Here is a 21750-nt window from a genome sequence, read left to right on the forward strand (position 1 = left end):
TTAGAATTTTATTGCAAATGTAGATTTGTAAGTACAGAGGTATGTGATTATATTTTACATTCAACGAAACAACATTTTTTAATAGCTGTGTACGTTTACATTTTAATTATAATGATTAACAAGAAGGCATCCATTAGAAAGGCACGACATAGCATTGACAAATATTCAGTGAGGATAAATATTAGATGTTGGGGGACAAATTCCAGAAATTAAATATACAATATATTGAAATAAAAAAAATAAAATCCATGAGCAGAAAAGAAACTGAAAAACGAAGACCCACTGATGAACTAGAAAAACAGCCATGAGTGCAATGCAATCAGCATTAAACATAATGCGCCATCTTAATAGCGTATATAGCATGTGGTCGCTTTTGGATGGATATTTATGAGTTGTTCTATTACCTATTTCGAAACTGAATGCTATACGATACAAAATGTGACACAAACATAATATTCCATTGAATTTCTTGATGCTACGATATGTTGTAGTAAGCTTGATAATGTTCGGTGCTTTCATTGATAAGATAGTCAGACTAATCTTAATATATTTCTTTGATCCGATTTCTAAACAATAGATTATAGTCGTCTTGTGTTAGGTTTACAAAAATTGTCATGTAAACAAATACTGCAGAAATTGTTTATAATACAAACAAAGAAATTTAGATCATGTTTACCGTATTTGATTTACACGTTTTAAATATTTTAAGACATGCAATAGGTAGCGGTCAATAACTTTTCATGCATTACACCTGTTAATTATTTATCTTGATTTATCTTGTTTTATTCAATACGTATAGCCCGAAATTCACATTACAGGGTTTTCCCATGCCGGTACAAATAAAAGGTGAATTTCGAGCTATTGAAATTCGTGTAACAGTCTAATGACTCTATTGTTTCCTAAGTAATATGTGTATATTACAATGGTTTAATTCTGTTTGTACCGAAGGATTAGGTCGGAAAATCCAGAATAGCTTTAATTTCGGGCTACAACTATTAGCTGCTGTTTTTTTTTAATGTGTAGTATACGAACAAAACTAAGTCTGAAAATGATGCACACTGTTCAGATGTTAACAATTATTGGCGAAATTTATGTTGAGGTTAAAGAAAAAAATCAGTTACACTAAGTCAAGCAAACAACTTAAAGAAACACCATAGTTTGTTATTTTGTTGCTGTTGAAAATTGTCGAGCTTAATACATCTTTAGGATCATGTACTTTGCTGTCACAGAAGTGAAAACAGACTCAAAAGTAAGTTAACTTATACAGATATAAAACATATTACATCCAAACAATTCCACAAATTTCCTTTTAGCAATCTGTTAGACAGTTTCAAATGTAAATAACCAATTCTAGCCAGTCATTTCACAAATCTAGAATACCTTTTTCAACTAACATGAACCCAGTTAATATATTGTCAATTTAGCTTTGATTAAAACTGCTGTTTAAATTACTAATTTTACATTCACAGTACTCAACTGTTCATTTGTGAGAAAAACACAAACATGATGTATTATTGTGAATGTGAATTATTCATAAAACTACTTTGTGAAACACTCAGATAGCTGATACAGTTAACGCGATTCATTTACTGGATAATAATATTAATTACTAATAATTAAACATTTTTTTAACAAACACTGCATAGGTCATCATATATCATTCAGTCTTACTCACGAGTCAATGATCGAAGGAACAATGAATACTATTAAATTGATTTAAGAAATATATCAAGAGCATGCATGCATATATTAAATATGCACTAATATTAAATCGGGGATGTTAAAAAATGCACTTTTTAATATAGAACATGAGCAATTTAATCTAAAATATTATTATAGATATCACAATTAACACATCAATATCTAATACAAATGATAGTATAAAACAGAGAAAATCGAGAATACATTGAGCGTTGCCTATACATAAAGCTAGATGACCAAAGATTCTTTTACTACTAGCCCTATTGAAAACACACAAATGTGAATAACACAATTTATAATTAAATATGCGTGATATCAAACAAAAACTGTTTATGTATATACTTCCAAAATGTAAATATATATATCAATCCATATTATCAATAATCTGATTACATATATTAAAAGAAAACTCTGTATACTAAATATATAAACATGTATTAACACAGAAGTATTTACATTTAACATGGATCTTTGTATAATACCTTACTATAATGTGATTTATCAATAGTATAAACGACATAGCATTACACCAACTATACACATGTATCTGTATATCTTTCATGTTATGATGATGAAACTTTTATAGCCTTTAAGATATCTCTGTTTGAATAATTCAATATATGCATGTCACTATTATCATTAAAGAAATGCTGACATTTTCACTGAATAAACACAATGTTTGTGCAAACACCTTTAAAGTGTCATCACTAATGTAAAGTATCTATGTTTTGTTAAAAACTGCCCTTTTCCTATGCTCTAACTCCCTTTCTATTCTTCCATCATAGAGAATATGTCATTCAACTTCTTGTTTAACTGCAGACGACTGGTCTCCTGGCAGATTGACATGTCGTCTAGAATCTATCAAAGAAAAATAATCAAGTAAGTTTTAACCAATTAAATATCACTACAGCTTGAAACCAGTCTATGATCAATTATATAGATATTGATGAAAAATGTCATGAGGAATGCAACGATCTAAGGGTTATCGAATATGGAAATATTTAATAAAGATTGAGGCTGTAATTATTTTTGAAGATTTTAATACCAGTACAATCTTAACAGGGATTGTTATACAAATCATGCAAATAGGCAGTTTTTTTTATATATATATCGGATAAACAAGTGAGCATCCATTTTGTTCAGCCCAAAACGGGCTTTCCTTACAAGAAAAAACAAGACGCATAGGGTTGTAAAGTTATTGATCTGACAACATACTGGACACCGCCCGCCCAAATTCTCGCCCGTACCAGAACAATTATTCTTACTCTATAAAAGGGTAACCTAATGAACATTTCTGAAAAAAGTATTTTGCAATTGGGCAAATGGATTCTGAAGAAAAGATTTTCAAAGTTTCCAATATTGACATAAAGTGAAAACTAGCCAGGCCCATGTTTTTTTTATAAATCACCGTGGGGTAAAATTGATATATATTTGCCTAAGGAACATTTCGGTGAAATTATTTTGACATCGGGGCAATTGTTTCTATAGACGATTTTCAAAATTGTCCATATAGACATCAGTTGTAACGAGCCCCGCCCCTGGCAATCATGCTTTTGATAATTAAACATGGTGTTAAACAATAGACAGAGAGTTAACATAGGAACATTACTGTGAAATTCTTTCGAAATAGGGCCAATATGTTTCGAAGTTATTTTCAAAGTTTTCATCAAAGACATATAGCCCTGTCGTATGGAGGTCATGTGTTTACGAATCAACATGCGTTGAAGGAATTTGATACAGGGTTACCTAAGAAGCATTTCTGTTGTATCATTTTATAATCAAAGCAGCAGGTTCCGAGGATCTTTTTAAAGATTTCCATAAAGACATATGGTGAAAAGAAGACCTGCCCACTGGTGTCCATGTTTTTTTTATGAACGAACGTTGGTTTAAGGAATTTGATATAGTCACCTAAGAAACATGTCTTTGATTATTTTTTCAAAATAACTCCGGAGAAGATTTATCTAGATTTCTATAATCATATAATGAAAAGTAGCTCCGCCCACTTGTAGTCATGTTTTTCTTCGAATCAACAAGGGCTGAATAATTTTGATACAGGGTCATCCAAAGAGCATTTCTGTGAACGTATATTGAAATAAGGACAGCGGTTTTGAGAAAAGAATTTTTCTTTATTTCTTTGTCATAAAAACCAAAGGTCCGCATGGGAAACTTGTATTGAAGTTATCTGGAAGAGGACCACCGAATTCCTGCAGTTTGGTTGAGATACACCCATTGGTTTAAAGGAGAAATCCTATAAAGAAAATTGTTGAGAATGGACGGACAGCGGAAGACTAACGACGACGGACGGAGAGCAATTACCCTATCACAATAGATCACGCTGAGCAAAAAACACTGAGCACTTTGTGCTCAGGTGAGCTAAAAACAAGACAATATTATGTAAAAACACTATAAAATATATATATCAAATAAAGTTCTGATACCTCGTCTGTATATGGCTTGATCTGATCGTATAATCTGTAAAGTGCTGCGTTCTTGTTGAAAGTCGTTTCCTGTTGGCTCTGAAAATGGTTCGCAAAATCATATCTAATTATAGGAATTGAGCTTGGATTCATTTTCACAGGAACCACTACTGTGTGTTACATACGTACTACAACCTAAGTATTAAGTAGTAGATAATAATAGCCAGTTTCAGAAAATTGCCTAAGTCGTAACCACAACAACCTTATGTCTGCGCTAACATCACTAATTGTAATAACCGTTTTTAACCTTTCTGTCCGTATTAAAGTTCAATTCACATAAATATGCATCAAAATAACTAATATGACACCTAAAAAGGTCTAGGACTAAACAGACCGACTAAAATCTGTTTTAAAACAGGCCCAGATTTTGGTATCATTTTTAAGACAAGCGAACAACTTGAACCTAGTGTGATTCAAATTTAAGAATAAGAGGGATTAACCTAGCTGCTACAACAATGTTTTAATGGAGAGAGTTCTCATATTCCATGTCGATTTGACTATCCTTTTTTTGCTCAATTTATAGAAAAAATATTATAGACCAATACATGAGTTTGTTTCCTTTGTAGAGCCTGTAGGTTATAGGAAAGATTTCCTGGAATGACATGGACCGACAACCTCTTAGATATAAGGCGGACACCTACATCACTAGACCACTCCCACCTTGGTGGGGCGCGAACTGAAAACTTGTTTGGTAAGTGTAAAACATCCCTAACACTAGACCATCTGTACCCTGGTGTGACTCCTCTAGAACACTAGTCACTCTAACTCTATAAAAGGGGGATTTATTCCACGACCTCTTTGTTGAGAGGCAGACACATTCACAACTATAGCGCTCTGACCCTGGGTGAACTCATACATCGCAAGATTTAATTCGCCTTGTTGGAATTATGACCCGTAACTTGTCTGCACCACAAGACCAAACTCACACTACCAGGTTAAATGGATACGTACTCTGTTAATATGTGTCAGGTATTGTCCAAGCTCATCGGGTTTCTGCACATTCACTTGGACATTTCTGTAAAACTCCTGAACATTTGATCTAAACTTTGACAGCTCATTTCGGAAAATAAGCTTCTGAGTTGGCGATTCCTGGAATAAAATATTTTTATAAATATCATCACAATCTTATTAGAGTGGATAAGCATCAATACAGTCATAACGTTTCACAGACATCATTAAACTTGGTAAGAGGTTTTGTAGTATTTGCGCATAATGTAAAATGCTGTACCAATTTGCATATAAAAGAACCGACCCACAAGTAAGCTACTTTTCTGAAATCTCAAGGTTAAATATTAATGCCCGGTATCCGTATGTCATTTTAAATATTTGGGTAGCAATTAAATTTCTTTTGCATGTATAACTTAAATGTTAAATAGATGAGCGAAATTACGATATACATTCAGTTATAACAGTTAAAAAAAAGCAAAATTGTACAAATAACCAAAGGCGGCATATTTTAATAAGTAGAAACAACCGATGTGTTTGTCATGCTAAGCATATGTGCATTGTCTCTTGCTACATGTGTACCAAGCTGAAAATTTACAAAGATCATTCTCACAGAAATTTGAAAATAAAAGCTTTCTAAACCATTGACACGGTTTGCTCCGTGCGACTGAAGCTCTCAATGAAGACTTGACTGATAACATCCAGACTCTCCGAAACATAGGACGGGACATTGATGTCGAACAGAATTGACGGTGTCTTGATTAGCATGGCCCAGATGCGAATGGAGTAGCTAGACGAAAAATAGGACGATATTTGAGAATGCAAGCAGTGGTTTACATATAATACCTCTGTAAGGTAGTTCCAGACGTAGATGATGTCAAATAGGATTGGCGGAGCATGGCTGGATACGAATGGAGTAACTAGCAAAATGACATATTATCGGTATACGGATGAATATCATGTTGAACATCTGTTTTCGATGCTGAAGTTCTGTTGGTAACACAAATGAAACTTATTTTAACACTTTTAAAAACAACATACGAAGTATATTATTATTCTGGAAGATACAAAGCAATGTGATTGCACGCAAGCTTTTTATACATAGAAATCTATGATACATATATTTTGAATGAATATCATTACCAATAATGTCAATTTGTAGCATGTTGACAAACGAACCAATCCTTTGCAACGATCATCTTTCCTTTCAACAAATCATTAAGGTTACCTATGGCTTTTCCAGGCATGGAGTGTGTCGGAATCTATTTTTTGTTTTTCTGCAAGACGATCAAAGAAATCATAGAGGAACTTGACGGGCGGAGAACACTTGCTGCTGTCCAATATCAGGCCGAACAAGTCATCCATGTACTTCACAAGCGATAACTGTGCGGAATAAAGTAGTTGTGTATTGCATGTCTGAGAAATACTTAGATGCGTTTCATTTCCTTTACCCAGTCATAGTGCAATCGGATAGAATTCATGCAAATCATAATATAAACATAATGTGGTAAAAAGAAAAGACAAAGTAACATTAATCTTTATGCAAATACATATTTAAGCTCAGTTGGTCCATTACAGGAAATGCGTTTCCTATTCTTGATATCATTGGTAAAATGAATGCTTTAACGGATGTAGGTCTAGTAAAACATAACCACTTAAACAAGGAATTTAACACGAAGCAGATTTAAGCTTCGCAATATGCAAATACGTGTATTAGATCACCTAAAACGAATAATAAACGTTCAATTCGGAAGTCACTTAGTTTTATCGACCTTATGCAAATTTATGATTTGTAAACGATTTCTTACAACTCAATTTTCAATTTGTTCAGTCGGTGAGCATGTGATGTCCAAATGAACTTGCCCGAAGCCACTGTTACTGGTAAATTTATAGCATATGGATATGTTTACAAGATCTGTTACCTAAAGGCATTTTGTTATTTTTTTTTTGTCCATCACTATAAATGCATGTGTCAAATAATTTAATAAGATTGGCAAGTCTTTTTCTATTTGATGATATGAATAAGAAAATTATATTTAATGTTATTTACGAACTGAGCTTTAAAACTATAGACCAATAAACACTATATTTATTTTGATTTTGTTACTGCTGACAACCAATCTTCTTTTTAACTTGATCAATCAGACTAGCTGGCTGAATTTCATTTATTTTGTCTCACTTGGCCTTTGACAATTGTACTGGTTTTGGGCTTATATTATCATGTATTCAGGTTCAAGTATAGATTCACATCTCATTCTATAACAATTACCTTGGTTGTGATAAGTCTGTTTAAGTACAGCTCATCAATGGCAGATCTTTCCTTCTTGTTTTCATCATCATCCTTCAACTTAAATGTATTGTAATATTCTGATTAAAAGAAGGCAGCACTGACGTAAATTATTTTTTCATTCAAGTGTTTAATCGCTAATGTTTCCTTACGAAAGATTAATCATTGCCTCTTAAGATAACATTTATTAATAATGAATGTATGTTTCAGAACACAATATTTCTTCACCTTACTTATGGAATTAAATACAAGCACACACACACTATATTTCCGTAATTTATATATTATTGAATATTGTAGCAAAATCATTAAAATTGTTGCAAAAAATGTATCGAATTTAAATATTTCTGGTTATATAAGTGATATATTAGTGAATCTAATGTAATTGTATTAATATTACAACTCGACAAACAGGTTGGTTTTTGTTCTGAATTTACCGGAAACGGCTTGCGTTAAAAACTTACACTCTTTGTCATTTATCTCACAATTGTGTTCAAAATACCGAAAAAGATGTTTTAAAGCGCGCAAAAGGCTCCTTTACTATCCCTTTTTCAGAACCTGTTGCATAAAAGTGTGTATTATATGACGACTTGTGACCTACCTTAAAAACTTAATATTATAATTTATGATGTTAAATAGTTGTCATTTTCATCTCAACACAAGCAATTTAAAGAAACATGGTCACATAATTAAAGATATACTATTAAATACCAAGTGCCACTGTTTAAGATCCATCGGGTTTTCTTCGTCATGCGCAGAGGAAAACTCGGCCGTCAGCGGTTGATCAGACTCCATACTGTGGACATCGAAGGCAGGGACAATCTGGGCCAAGTTCACTGAAAACATATATAACTCGTTAGTTAGGGGCTTCTTGTCTTGTGTTAATATATATCAAATTTAGCAGGTTTGTAGTTCGAAGTTAAGCATGGGAGTAACTACAAAAGTAAACCACATGTATGTTAGGTCAAACATTCAAACTGGTGAAATGATGTGGATAACGCCTTTATACGTTTCAGAACCTTCTGTGTCGCATCTGAAATGACCAAGTCTATGCCATGTACAGTACGAAGCGAATAAAAATGTGGTATTAATAAAAAGGTTTTATCATCATAACATTCTTTAAATTCTATAACCAAAGTGTTTTAAATCTCATAATATTAATTCCGGAAACTGTTATTTCACCAAAATAATATTCATCATGCTGTTGGATTAATTATTCAACGGTAATAAAATGATGAAGATGTTGTTGTTGTTTTTATTTCGTCGGGTGCTTTTTCATGATGCTTTCTTTTTTGTGGCCAATTTATGACGTTAAAATTCTGCGATGCTATTAAGAAAATAACTGAAAATAATGGTAAAATATATATATTGCCAGCTTGTAAAATTTGTAACATGAACGATTTGCAAAACAATCATATTTTCACCCTTGCAAAATTTATACAATCTACAATACCATAATCCTCCTGCTGACTGAGCTCAGCATTGCGTGGATCAACGAGGGCCATGTTGCTTTGGTCTGCCACTGCGTAGTGCCCTAGTGTGTTCACACGAATCCAACTCCCATCACGCTTGGACGTGTTGTCTTTATCACTCAATATCATACGTCCGCTGAATCCGGCATGCCACTCTTATAAAAGAAATCATAAGAATAAAGTTGGTGAAAATCGGATGTTTCTTTTTATAATTTGTGAATCATCCGTTTAAACTAGATCACACCGCACAAATGCCAAAGCCCATCTATTTTGCCAGCTTATTAAGTGTCAAATTACTCCAAAGACTTTTAGCATGCGTTTGTGCATTTTATTAGAACTGGAAACAGCGGCGCGTTACCGTTATAGGTCGTGTCTTTGCAGCAGTGTCTATTTTAGCCCTACAAAAATATAATAGATTTGACAGTATCAATACGTTTATCAGGGCTTGGTCAGCTACGGCGGGGCTCATCTTCAATGGTGTAACTTCAGTTCCATCGGAAGGATACCCATCGTGCAACGTTAGCGTACAAAATAGCCTTTCACACAAACAAATTGTCTAAATTTGCTTAAATTTTAAATGCGATTTTCACCCAAAATGCAGCAATACGCTCTTTGCTCTTGGATATATTTTACAGATTCAAACATATTAGTTTAGTATGAAATGAAACGTTGCCTTTTAAATTAAATTGAACGACTTGTGTAAATAGAAAGTGTAAACATCTAGGCTTATGGATAAATCAATACCCTTTCCATTGGTGTGCTATACATGTATGAGACCATGATTCTGCAGCTATATTTTCATTATGACTATTAATAAACGCTCCATAAATGTGAATGCCTCTTCATCAACATTACAATAACAACACAAGAACTTCATGTTTTTTTAACAACAGGCAAGTAAAGATCAGTTGCATAAACGGCCAATAGTCCGAACTTAAAACATGAAGTTCCTTGTATCGTGCGTTATTAAACACATTACATATTTTATTGTATTACACAAGTGAAATGTGACTTTCTTCACCTTATTTCGAACTGCTAATTTGAAATATCTTCATTTTGACGACAAAATGTGATGTCATAATAATATGAAGCATACGCTCATTGTCCTTTAATTTTGAAACCCGTTATGCAAAAGTTATATGTTCGCCAAAGACTCAATTAGTAACTTTTCCTAAAATTGTTTCATATTCTTGTATTAAGTAGTAGTTCATGTACGATCCTATATAAGTCATTTGAGAAAGTATCAGACTAAAATGAAATTACGATGCCTACCGAGAAGAAGTTCAGTGGGATCTACGGCAAGTTGGGAGGCCGGGTAGTTGACGTATATCTGGTCAAGACATTTGGCCTTGACCTGGTTAACGGTGTCGCAGTCGAGAGCTTTACATTGGTAGATTTCCTCTCCGTTATCGACCACCACGTTCAATGTCTAGGAAGTAAATGTGCATTCAGAAATGCGTAAAATATGCAGATGCAATGGGAGTTTGATGTGTTAGCAATTCCTATGCTGGAACATAGTATATTCTATATGGGATCCTAATGTTACTACCAACAGCCATTATGTGAATTAAACGTTTACACCAACAATGTAGACCACGGTAAGAAAATATACGTTTCTTACATCAAATCATTGATTAATGATGAGTATACTGCAATCAAAGTAATGAACTTTTTCAACACAAATATTAAAACACAGAACGTGCATATCCTTTTTTTGGCTGAAAACCTACCAGCACTTTAGCCTCAAATTTCACGTCCGTCGTTTCCTCGTCTGTGGCCGAACCTTGGTATTTCCGGAGCAGTTTTTCCTCCGATAGAGTGTACTTTGCATCATTGGTAAAAGAATCGATAGGGCCAGACTCCATCGTTTTCCTTGTGGCGATGTACAACAGATATAGCAGTGAACCGGTGTGTTCCTTAAAATTGAATACATACAGGTATTTGTTTGCACCAAGTGTAGTAATAAAACAAAACGTCCTTTTGCATAAATATGTATTTGTTTCAAGTCTAATGCATGCATTTATTCATTAATATTCCGAATGACGGAGAGGTCTTACCAGAATAAAACCTGAATTGCCATACTCTTTGTCTATATCAAACTTGGCCGGTCTCACTCAATTTACCAGACTTGGCAAGACTTGGCTCACGTATGTTAGAGATTATTCGTAAAGTATGCTAAACATTGTCTTTTTTTGCCTCCTCTAGGCCACCTCTAAATCACCTCTAAATCTTATGTTTAAACGATATACATGTACCAATAATCTCAATTAAAACTTGCAAGTCTTTATGACTGGTCTCGTCAGAATAATAGCAATTAGTCAGTTTATTTAATTTAATTCATAAATTGTTAGAAGAGAAAAAAACTTATTTCTACAAGCAGTCATTAGCAAAGATTATTTTGAACTCCCACTTTGTGTCACTGTGACGCGTTTATCGAATGGAAATGAATTTGTCGGTCTGTCGAAATTTATGTTTAACTAAACTCACCTTAGAACATTTCCATAAGATGTGGGTACATATTCTTAGAAAGACTATGGTGTGTTAAGAGGTATCTTCTTAAATCAGCTAAGAACATTACCTTTAGGTGAGGGTACATACAGAGGGACAGCCAGTTGCTCAGAAGCTTCTCCGTGATAGTCTCACTCCTGTTAATAGTAATTCGTATAAAGCACACATGTATGCAAGACATAATTTCGGACTAAATGGTGATCAAGTAAGGGCATACATATATTGCTTACAATCCTTAGTTTATCGATTCCCTGCGAAATGTTTTGCTATATGTCTTTCAATTGAAATGAACGTGTTACAATGTGTATACTTACCCCTTATTTAAACTGAAATTTGACGTTAAAATACCCAGCTTGTCAGCTTTCAGTGCAAAAAAACAGTTGTTTTTATACAATGAAATGAATTTACCTTCTGAACAATGATTTCATGCCTCTCTTTGGTAAAGGGTTCTCAACCATTTGGGTGATCAGAACTTTTAACACTCTGAAAATATAATATGCAACATATGGTTTTTAAAAATGAAAACACCATTTCACATCAAATGTTTTAGTATGTTTTAGCAAAAACAAAGCCATTTCTTCTAGACTATATCAAAATATGTTTTAATTTCCTTAAGATGCTTCAGTAGTATAGCCCTCTTATTTACACATTAATAAAAGCTTACTCATGCATGTACTCCATACGTCCCATCATGATGACGCATAGATTGCCAGCAAAATTTGATCTGTAATATAAAAAAGTAAATTACCATTCGTTGATTTAAAAAACATATTAACATTATTATGGCGAACACTAACAATGAACTGTTCAAATCCACATGTAAACATGTCACATAGGTTCTCTCATTCTATTGCAATTCACAGCAAACTTTGATTCCATATTTCCTATTAACATCATTTTTCCCTTTTGCATTATATTTCCCGATTATGTCATATTTCCCGCTTGCATAATGACTGCCGTTACATCATATTTCCGGCGAACGACATATTTGACCGCTTACGTCATATTACAACTTACATTATATTGATTTAAAGATAGCTTAATCATAACACTTTGTCAGTGTAATTTGCAAATTAATCAAATATAGATTAACTGTCAAATTAATAGCAGTAATTTTCTTTCATTTCGATAAAAAGTTTAAATATCTTTACTGGACATCAACATTGACGAACAGATATATTTAGTTTATTCAAATTTCATTTAGTTTGATTGATAATAGCTGAGCGCTGATATGAATCAGTCGCAAGCCTATTTCTAATGCAGCAACCTGTACTGTTTTTTATGAGTAGCCAATGGAATACTTCACTTGTAAGATAAGATTCAAAACAAAAAGCGATTTTGATAATATAAAGGTTACTATTCATTTGGCTTATGATCACAAAAAATACATTTCCACTCATCGTTGTGCCATCCAATATTGCTTACTGTGATAAACCTATAAACCATACTTTGAACTAACATCAAAATCAACACAATGTCATATCATATCTTGCTCTTGTCTCGTAATTCATTAACAGTCATATTAGATTTGTATTTTTAGGTAAAGAGTTCTTATCATGCTTTAAGCAACATGCATATAAATTACAAAAATATTCTTATACATTATAGGCACGCTACTTATTGTATAGTTAGTGACAATATGGTACAAAATAATTACTACACCCACTGCCCTTGCGATTGGAATTATACATAACTTTTGCTTTATGCTCGTTATGTACAATTTTACAAACTCGGGTAATTGACATGTACATTACCCGAGTTTGTAAAATTGTACATAACGAGCACAAATCACAAGCTATGTATAATTCCAATCGCAAGGGCATTGGGTGTAGTACTTGTTTTGTATCTATCACTCAATATTTAAAACTCCAACTACAATAATTATTGTATCCATATCACATACTTTTCCTTGACGAAAAAGTATTTCTGTTTCTCCATGGTCGTTATAAGGGAAACGAGGAAGAACTTGTTCTCAAGTAGACCTTGGAAACGTTCCATTCCTATCCTCGCTTGAGTCCGCAACTCATCTGACGTCTTACAGGTGAGAAATTAAACATTAAATACCATTTGTCATTTTATATAATAAGATATTTCTCAAGGTATATTGGTGATGAAAAAAATCAACACGAACCGTCATAGCATAGTGGTATTTTATAAGATGGTATTTTGAGGATATTGTCACATTTTAAAAATAAGAGGTAATATAATATCAGAATTTACATATTATATATATATATGTTTTGAAAGACAATTTACTTTCTCACGATTGTGTTGCATGGTTTTGAATCCATCTGTATATTCTGCCATAAAGAACGACTAACAAATGGCTGGGTGAAAATCAAACTTAAACGAGTGATTGAAATACTAAAAACTTAATGATACTTTGAGTATGAATGGTCAAACTTTAACAAAACCTGAAGAAAAGGGATATATATTTGAAATAATAATGCATGCATTAGGAAATTTTGTAATAACATTGGCCATGTGCTTGTGTGAGTCTTGAATGTAAACTTAAAAATGTTTGTAAATTAACAGCTCATCTAGTGCTTCTATGTATAAAGACAAACCATTAGTATAACAATAATTTATCAATAATTATGCTTCGGTCTTATCAATCACGGCATTATTTAATTGAGAAAATGCATGCACATAATGTAAAAGAGATTAATTTAAGCTGAGAGGTCGAACAAAAGTGTTTATGAGAAGTCCACAGAAATATTGATACATTTGATATCACATGATTTTTTATCATTATTATAAATATCGTAGTAAAACTGATACAAGAACCAGCAATTTAAATAGATGATCTGAAATAAAAAAAAATGATTTAGATGAAATTTCATACTTTTTAAAAGAATGCTGCGGAATAATCACAAACGCTCGTCTTTTATTTTTAAGTCGATAATGGGGCATCTGTGCATTATTTAGGAACACGCTACAATTGTACATTGTCTCTTTCAACATCTATACATAATTTAGAAAATGAACAACGAGTTTTTGTATATCGAAACTCAAACTACGTGATGACGCCGACGCCAACGCCAACTATGCTAATGCTATAACAATTACCCAATTTTTTATTCGAAAGTCAGACAAACGTTAACATAGCACTCAGTTGTAGACAATTTGATTTGAAGCATCATGATGACCAAGAACACCCCAAGTGAATCTCCCATGCTCGCCCATCTTTCTCAGTCAGACAACAAGGGCGTTAATTCAACAATTACTTTTTTATATGGATATTGCCAGTATGAAAATGTGTTTAACGTGTCATGAAATATCAAAATATACTATTGCAAAAATAATGTGTTTGGATAGCATCACATTGCCATGACAGCAAACATTATCACAATAATATTTTCGTCATTTGTTCATGACAAACAAACAACACACCAATCAGACGAGCTGAAATTCACATATCCAGGAAAAATGCTAATAGGGTAACATATTCAAATAACAAAAATGACATTAAACATGCTGACAAAACAAATTTGCGTATCAAAATCCACTGTGCGTCACTAATTCTGATAAATATTCCATTCCTGGTGCCTGACAATGTGGCTTGCTGCAGTTAGAGGCTTTAAAAGTCAGTTGAAAACAAACATATACAATACCGTTACTTCTGTGAAAACTTGATTCAAGGAAGCAACATTCTAACAGTTTGAGCATAAGCAGATTAGCGAATGTATAATAATTTGTAAAATATACTTTATTTCAGTGTTTATAAGAAACTAACAAGAAACTCTTTGAAACATTTAATAAACCGTATGAAACAACATATAAGACATCAAATGTTGAGTAGTGATGCAGTTTAAGGAAGAGACTTGGATCTTGCACCTAACATGTCGTCGTTATGTCCTTACACATGTGCAGAATAATCTTAAATGTTCTTCGTGAATTGAATACTGATACTCTATGCAGCATTTTATCATTAGTACACTTTAACTTTGACATAGAACTTTGAAGTATGGTCGTTGGTCTTACACGCGGCACATGTTTTTCTGTTCATGACAAAGATACTGTTCGAACATGTCGTCTTTATAAATCGACCACATGTGCCAAATATATAAGTCCCACAATGTATGACAAAGTTTCCACCCTGACACAACGAACTATACTCTATGTGCAAATATGCTGGATTCTATTATGGTTAAACTTTAAGTGTGACCTTGAACTTTGAGCTAGGGTCTTGGGTCTTGCTGTAACACATCGCTTTTATGTACTGAACACTTGAGTCAATAACCCACTATTTAACTAAAAATCCCACTATTCATGATACTGTTACATATCGGAAATAATCAACCTTAGTGTATATGCATATGAGAAGTACTTCATAATGATTAATTTGTAAGTGTGAAATTGACCTTTGAGTTTGTGACGTGGGTCTTGCTCGCGATATCGCCTTAATGTAGCAATTGAACGTGCCAATTTATTTTAAAATCAGACTGTGCGTTATTTAGTTACAGCCAAAATACGACCGAACATTCTGTATAAATAATGCGTAGAAGCAGCATTCCATAATGAAAAAGTGTGACCTTAACTATTGAGTTAGAGCTATGGTTCTTGCATTCAACATGTCGTCTGTATTTATCAAACACTTGTGTGAAGCAATTCTAAAATCCCTCTCTGCATGACAAATTTACAGCCCAGACACGGACTGACAGGGGGTCGGTGCAATTTTAATATAGCATTAAAATATTCAGCCGCAGCTGAAATCGAAACAGGAAAAGTTAAGTCTGCCATGAACCAATTAAACTGCACTACGGTTAGGTAATTTCATGAAACATACAAACCCAATTTAAAATTGTGGTGTTATTTATCATCATCGAAGCAAAAGTTTTCAGCATTGAAATGTTTATTTTTATATTTAAAAGGCCTTATGCAACTAGTAATTTATTTATTGATTCATGAATATAAAAACAAACTCTGGTCAAAACAGGGCTTAAACTAAACACTTATTTAATCGAAGTCTATATTCATTCGTTTGTACACGGTTTTTGCATTTTTTCATCGGTTAAAATATTAATATTAAAAAAATACGAACTGTTAATTCAATGGAGAGATTTGCTAGTCTTGATAACCCTGGGCAAACAAATGCATATGGACTTGATTTTAATCAACTCTTACACAAAAAAGTTAAATAACGGGAGTTGTCGTAATCCAATTTAAGCATCATATCAATCGTAATTATACCTAATGTTAAAGGCCCGGTTGTTTAAAACACTTCTTAAGGACTTAATATATACCTTCAGCGTAAGTAATCTTACAAAAGTTTTGAACTACTGTGCCTTTATGTTTTAAATATAAACTTGTATTTCATGTTGTACAGGTAACACTATGATGATAAACAAGGTAAGAAAGGGTTAGAAAGCATGCGTACATTGTAACTTCTTACTACAGGATCTGACATAAGATAGTCGGTAGCAAACATGGTGTTACACGCGTACTGTTGGTACGAGTGGTAGGGGAAACCCTGCTCTATGAGGTTACGATTAACTGTCGACATTGACGTCTGCATGTCAAGGAACTCTGAAAAAGGTTTGGGAATGACAACCAAAAGCTTAACTTTGACAGCGTTTTAATCTGGTTTAGAAAAGGAAAGTTTCTACATCTATTAGATTATCAACTTGAGTCCTGCTTTTAATCTTATCACTTTATATTTTATTTCACTTATCAGCACAATGTCATAGATATGATTTATTGCTTTGACTTATTAGTTTACTGACCTTCTTTTACGACAAGCTTGATTTCCATTTCAAAGTCGTTGATTTGTTTTCCCAAGGCTTTTGCCTTCGACCCAACCTTTCGGTATTTGCAGACAAAAAATGTTATCACTGCAAGTAAAGAAACAAAGATTGCTTTTGCTAGAAGTATCAAACAAAAATTATTTCACTGCAACAAAAAAGAGAAAGCACTAACAGTATCGGAGAAAGATTGCTAAACGTTCAGTCGTCAAGAGGGCCATACGGACCCTTAGTCGATCAAATGAGTAAAAGTTTTAAACTTGCGTTACCATACGACAATGTTACACATCTTAGCTCAATACCTTTCGGTTACAGACAAGAAGTTTTCCCCTTATTACCTCAATGTAACACAGATGACTCATGGGGCGTGATCTTTTTGAAACCAGGGGCATACTTTGAAAAATCAGCTTTTATCCCAATGGCATTAAATAAACAAACTATGTAGAGGCTATCAATTCGAGCTACATAACAAATATCAAAGGTATTAGCCTTGAGGTTTGAGACAATATTTTTCTTATGTGGTGCATAATTGGAACAAACTTTATGATGCTACCCACCATATATGAAGGGTATGGGTCTAACAGTATCTGACGAGAGGATTTTCAAATATTTTCCCAAATAAATGTATAAGAAGTTTTATGAACCCAATGTCGTTGGCCAGTTTTGACCCCAAAGGCATGCTTTTAACAAACTTCGTAGAGGACCACGTTATTGTGCTAAAAACAAGTATCAGGGGTCTTGACCAAGGGGTTTCAGACAATAAGATTTTCGAAAGATTTCCCTATATATGTATATAAGGAACTTGTGACCCTTTTGGCAGGGGCAGTTTTTATCCTATTGGCATAATTTGAACAAAGTAAAGGACTACAAGACAACACACAAATATTTAAGCTTTAGTCCTTCTAGTTTTTATTAAGAAGATTTCTAGATATTTGACTATATAAGGACGTACTCAAACTTGTCACCCTGGGTGTTGGGCCAGTTTTGACCCCAGGGGCATAATTTTAAAAAAGGGCCTTAGACATCGTAACACAACACATAAGTAAGCTCCTGGTTTCATAATTTTTGTACATAAGATTTTTAAAGATTTTCTTTTTCGATGTAATTGCAAACAAAGTTCTTTATAAAATTATTTCTTTAAAAAAAATTGAAAGTGCACTTTCCATGGAACATTCCAATAAAGTTGGCCGGGCGATTAAGGAGAAGAAGATGTCATTTGTAGAAATGGGTGACTGACAACGGCAGGGACGACAGACATCGGAAGGTAGGGGTGGGAAAAGCTCACCCAGAGCACAGGTGAGCTAAAAAGCATTCATATTAAGAATCAAAGAATGCTGATACTGAAACTTTAAACCAAATGATGCTAGCACAGGAAAACTGGAAGCATCAGACCAACAATTGTATCACCGGAAAAAAGACAAAGAATGCTATAGCTTTTAGTATCAGTCGTAAAATGGTATCAGAGGAAGAAACACAGATTATAATTTGTATTTTGTTTGTTTAATATCATTGTCATGCAAAGGGGACTGTTAAAATGCAAATTCAACAGCACGATACCAATTCAATTTCAAGGATGTTTGTCATGGTTGAAATAAAAGTAATTTAGGTCATTCTGTCATTCTTTTAAAGTGATTTTTAAACTACGCTTAATTTAAAAGACCTTTTCCATCTTCCATATTGTTACACATACGAATACATGTCGATGGTTGTCTAATTCTAAACGATATCAGGTAATCAAGGGACATAACTCAATAGTGATTTTAGCATGAGAGATGACACTTTGTACTAGCATATGTGATTATCCCAATGTATACATATATTAAGTATGTGCACATATATTAAGTGCACATATATTAAGCTTCATTCCAATATATTGACAGTTTCCAATGATAGAAAACCATCAGGTTTTTGCATGACATTGATCATTCCAAGGCAATGCAGATACATTTATTTTATAGAAGGAAATGACATGTAAGCGACCAATACACGCTTATTAATATACTATAAAACTTCAAGCAGAAATATGAGTATTCTAACCCATCACAAGAAATAACACCGCTGATCCAGTTGATGCTCCAGCTATAATAAGGATGTTGTTCAGCTCTTGTTTGTACTGAATGTATCCTAAAGTTGTGTGGATGTTTCCAACTGAAACCTTCAAATAGGAACTATAAATTACTAAACATTATTGGTAAGAACAATTAGCTATGCTTCCAAATAACGCTTTAATATAATTATATACTTTTCATCTGTAGATCTAATTCGCACTTACAAATGTTATAGAAGTCTGATTTAAATGTACTTTAAGTTCCATTTTAATAGTAGTGTCTGTTTAGGTCTTGAAGTCAATGTAAGACAACACACTTTTAATTCACCATATTTTACTTTTTGTATGGATATCATAGTGATCAGTATTCCAAACAAGGAAATATATGACCTTCACTTCCGGAAGACTTTGTCCCGGGCTTTCCGATTCAGGCTGGGTCCTCGGAGCTTTGCATGTCATGTAACTGTTTTTAACCTCTATCACACTACATTCCTCGACCCCTATTGTGATCTTAACATCAGACGGTGTTGCAACTAGATCCAGTTTGTCACCCTACATGTTAATTAAGGATAGCATCATAAAATGATAATGAGGACGAACCAAGGAAGTTATATTCAATTTTTTGACCCACCGTTGTATGCAAACTTAGCAGCGAACAAACATTTAGGGAATACATACTCTGAAAAATAAACATGATAATTGTTACCTCAATTCTCAAATATTGTTTTTTTGTCGAAAAGAGAACTACCCCATCACCAAACTTGTTGAAGGACGGGTCATGGTAATACGATAAAGTAAAGCTTTTCTCCACACCATCCAAACTTATAATGATATCAACAGAAACACATCCGTCACAGTCTGCGACACGTTTCTTCCTTGAAGGCTCGTCATCTAATTGTTCTTTTACTGTTGTTGGTGCCCTAGGTATTTTACAAATCATCTGATCTTGTTTTGAAATTTCACAAAACTCCGCCTGAAAAGCACTTAAGTCATTATCAAATGCTGCAATATGCCACCTTCCCTCCCAATGTGCTCCCTTAAAAAATCATCAGGTCATTCTTTGAACATTATATGTATATTTATGTAGAATGTAAGGTCAGTAGTTCTATAGAACGAATGCATTCTTAATAACAATAACCTTATATTTTTGAATATTCTTATCATCTTCCTTATAACATAGGAATTATTTTTAGAAGTAGTCTGTTTATAAAAATATGCCTCTTTTTTAAGGTTTTGAGATTTAAAATTAATATTTTGTAGTTTTGTAAGCTTAATACAATTAGTATTCGTATATCTTTTATAAGTTTGTTTGCTAATGATAGCTTAATATTACCGCTGAGATTGCTCCATCAACAACTATAGTAATTTTCCCAGCATTTGCATTGGTAAAATCTTTGCCTGTCACAGTCATCATCGTTCCGCCACTTTAGAAATTCAGAACAGTTATATAGAGAATCAACTTTAATACCTGAATACAATCTCTTTTATAACTTTTATGATAATTTAATGAAAAAAGTCCACATTGCCAGAACAAATAAGTCGAATGGAAATACAGTTCATGTTAATAAAGGCATTATCTCCGTAATTATAATGGTGCAAAATCGTACAGTATTTTACCGTCGCCATTTAATGTCGATCTTTATAAAATCACGGACAAGACACAAATCTGTATTTATAACATGCCTACACAGTAATTCATTAAAATATGAATATCAAGGCCCGGATTGGTCAATTACCCAATTTATCTTCTTCTACTTTTTCTTACTTTTTTGATTCACAGTCACTGTTAATCAGAAACCATTATGTTGGTAAAGGTCATTGCGATCTTGATCTTTGATCTCTTGACGTAATGTTTTGGGGTTTATGTTCAGAATTCAAACACAATAAGACAAACCATATAGACAGAAAGACAAAAGCACCTTACCGTCATAGTTTTAAGAAATGGGCGTATAACATTAGGTACTAAAACTGCCGATAAATTAAGATACAATGAAGACACATACCTAAGAAAAGCCTTGGCTGGTTTTATTCCCACAATGTCTGGGTCTTTAAGATAAGTAAACGGCGAATTTGGGTTGAAAGTGACTCCATTTAAGGTAAATGTAAAGAAAACCTCATCAGCGTCATGCCTTTTAGTTGAGAACTCAATAGTATAACTCCTGAATATACAAGTTTTTAGAGTGATTCTATACATACAATTCTACTAACAAATTAATATCAGAGGTAGCCAAAAACCTCTTTTCAGCGTCAATATTAAAGATTAGTTATTTTGCGAGTCGAATTATTGCTGAATTGTAAACTTTTATTATTACTAATATAAACTATTGTTAAATGGTTATATATGAACGAAATAATGAATATTAGCAAATATACCAGGTGATCAATGTGTAAAATACCTTAACGCAATGAAACAGAAGTTATTTGAAGGAACACAATATAAATTATGTTAACAGTACACTACTAATAGTATATAACAATTGTGCAATATCAAGTCGATATACAAAAAATAATACATGCTTAAGTAAGTAACCATACGTTGCTTGAACGACTTGGAAATAATTTAATACAG

The 21750-nt window shown here is 33.2% G+C and overlaps 2 protein-coding genes across 5 annotated transcripts in view; both read right to left on the reverse strand.

Moving 5' to 3' along the window:
• Positions 1–21334, reverse strand: LOC128217872 (plexin-B2-like). Its single transcript, XM_052925309.1, has 21 exons — positions 21185–21334; positions 20515–20605; positions 19888–20154; positions 19572–19733; positions 19172–19289; positions 17117–17224; positions 16771–16919; positions 13294–13424; positions 12055–12114; positions 11799–11873; positions 11461–11527; positions 10613–10798; positions 10155–10311; positions 8864–9037; positions 8122–8246; positions 7393–7470; positions 6352–6506; positions 5766–5913; positions 5130–5267; positions 4140–4217; positions 1–2559 (listed from the first exon to the last, which is right to left on the reverse strand). The coding sequence occupies exons 2-21, from the start codon at positions 20593–20595 to the stop codon at positions 2470–2472; spliced, it is 2547 nt and encodes an 848-aa protein (XP_052781269.1). The 5' UTR covers positions 20596–20605; positions 21185–21334; the 3' UTR covers positions 1–2469.
• The window catches only part of LOC128217869 (plexin-A4-like), a 33714-nt gene continuing 33163 nt past the window's right edge, over positions 21200–21750 (reverse strand). For all 4 annotated transcript variants that reach the window (XM_052925302.1, XM_052925305.1, XM_052925304.1 and 1 more), the window contains one exon: positions 21200–21340. The gene's annotated coding sequence lies outside the window, so the exon portion shown is untranslated. The remainder of the gene's footprint in view (positions 21341–21750) is intronic.

Source organism: Mya arenaria, chromosome 14 (genome assembly GCF_026914265.1).
Source record: "Mya arenaria isolate MELC-2E11 chromosome 14, ASM2691426v1".
Lineage (NCBI taxonomy): Eukaryota > Metazoa > Mollusca > Bivalvia > Myida > Myidae > Mya > Mya arenaria.

Bases quoted from the DNA above. Each gene is read 5' to 3' on its own strand.
- LOC128217872 (XM_052925309.1), bottom strand. From the start codon at position 20,595: ATGATGACTGTGACAGGCAAAGATTTTACCAATGCAAATGCTGGGAAA. The intron at 10,799-11,460 runs GTAATGTTCTTA...TTCAATTTTAAG, and splicing joins GTATGTACCCTCACCTAAAG to GAACACACCGGTTCACTGCT. The intron at 5,914-6,351 runs GTAACCTTAATG...TTTTTCGTCTAG, and splicing joins CATGCCTGGAAAAGCCATAG to CTACTCCATTCGCATCTGGG.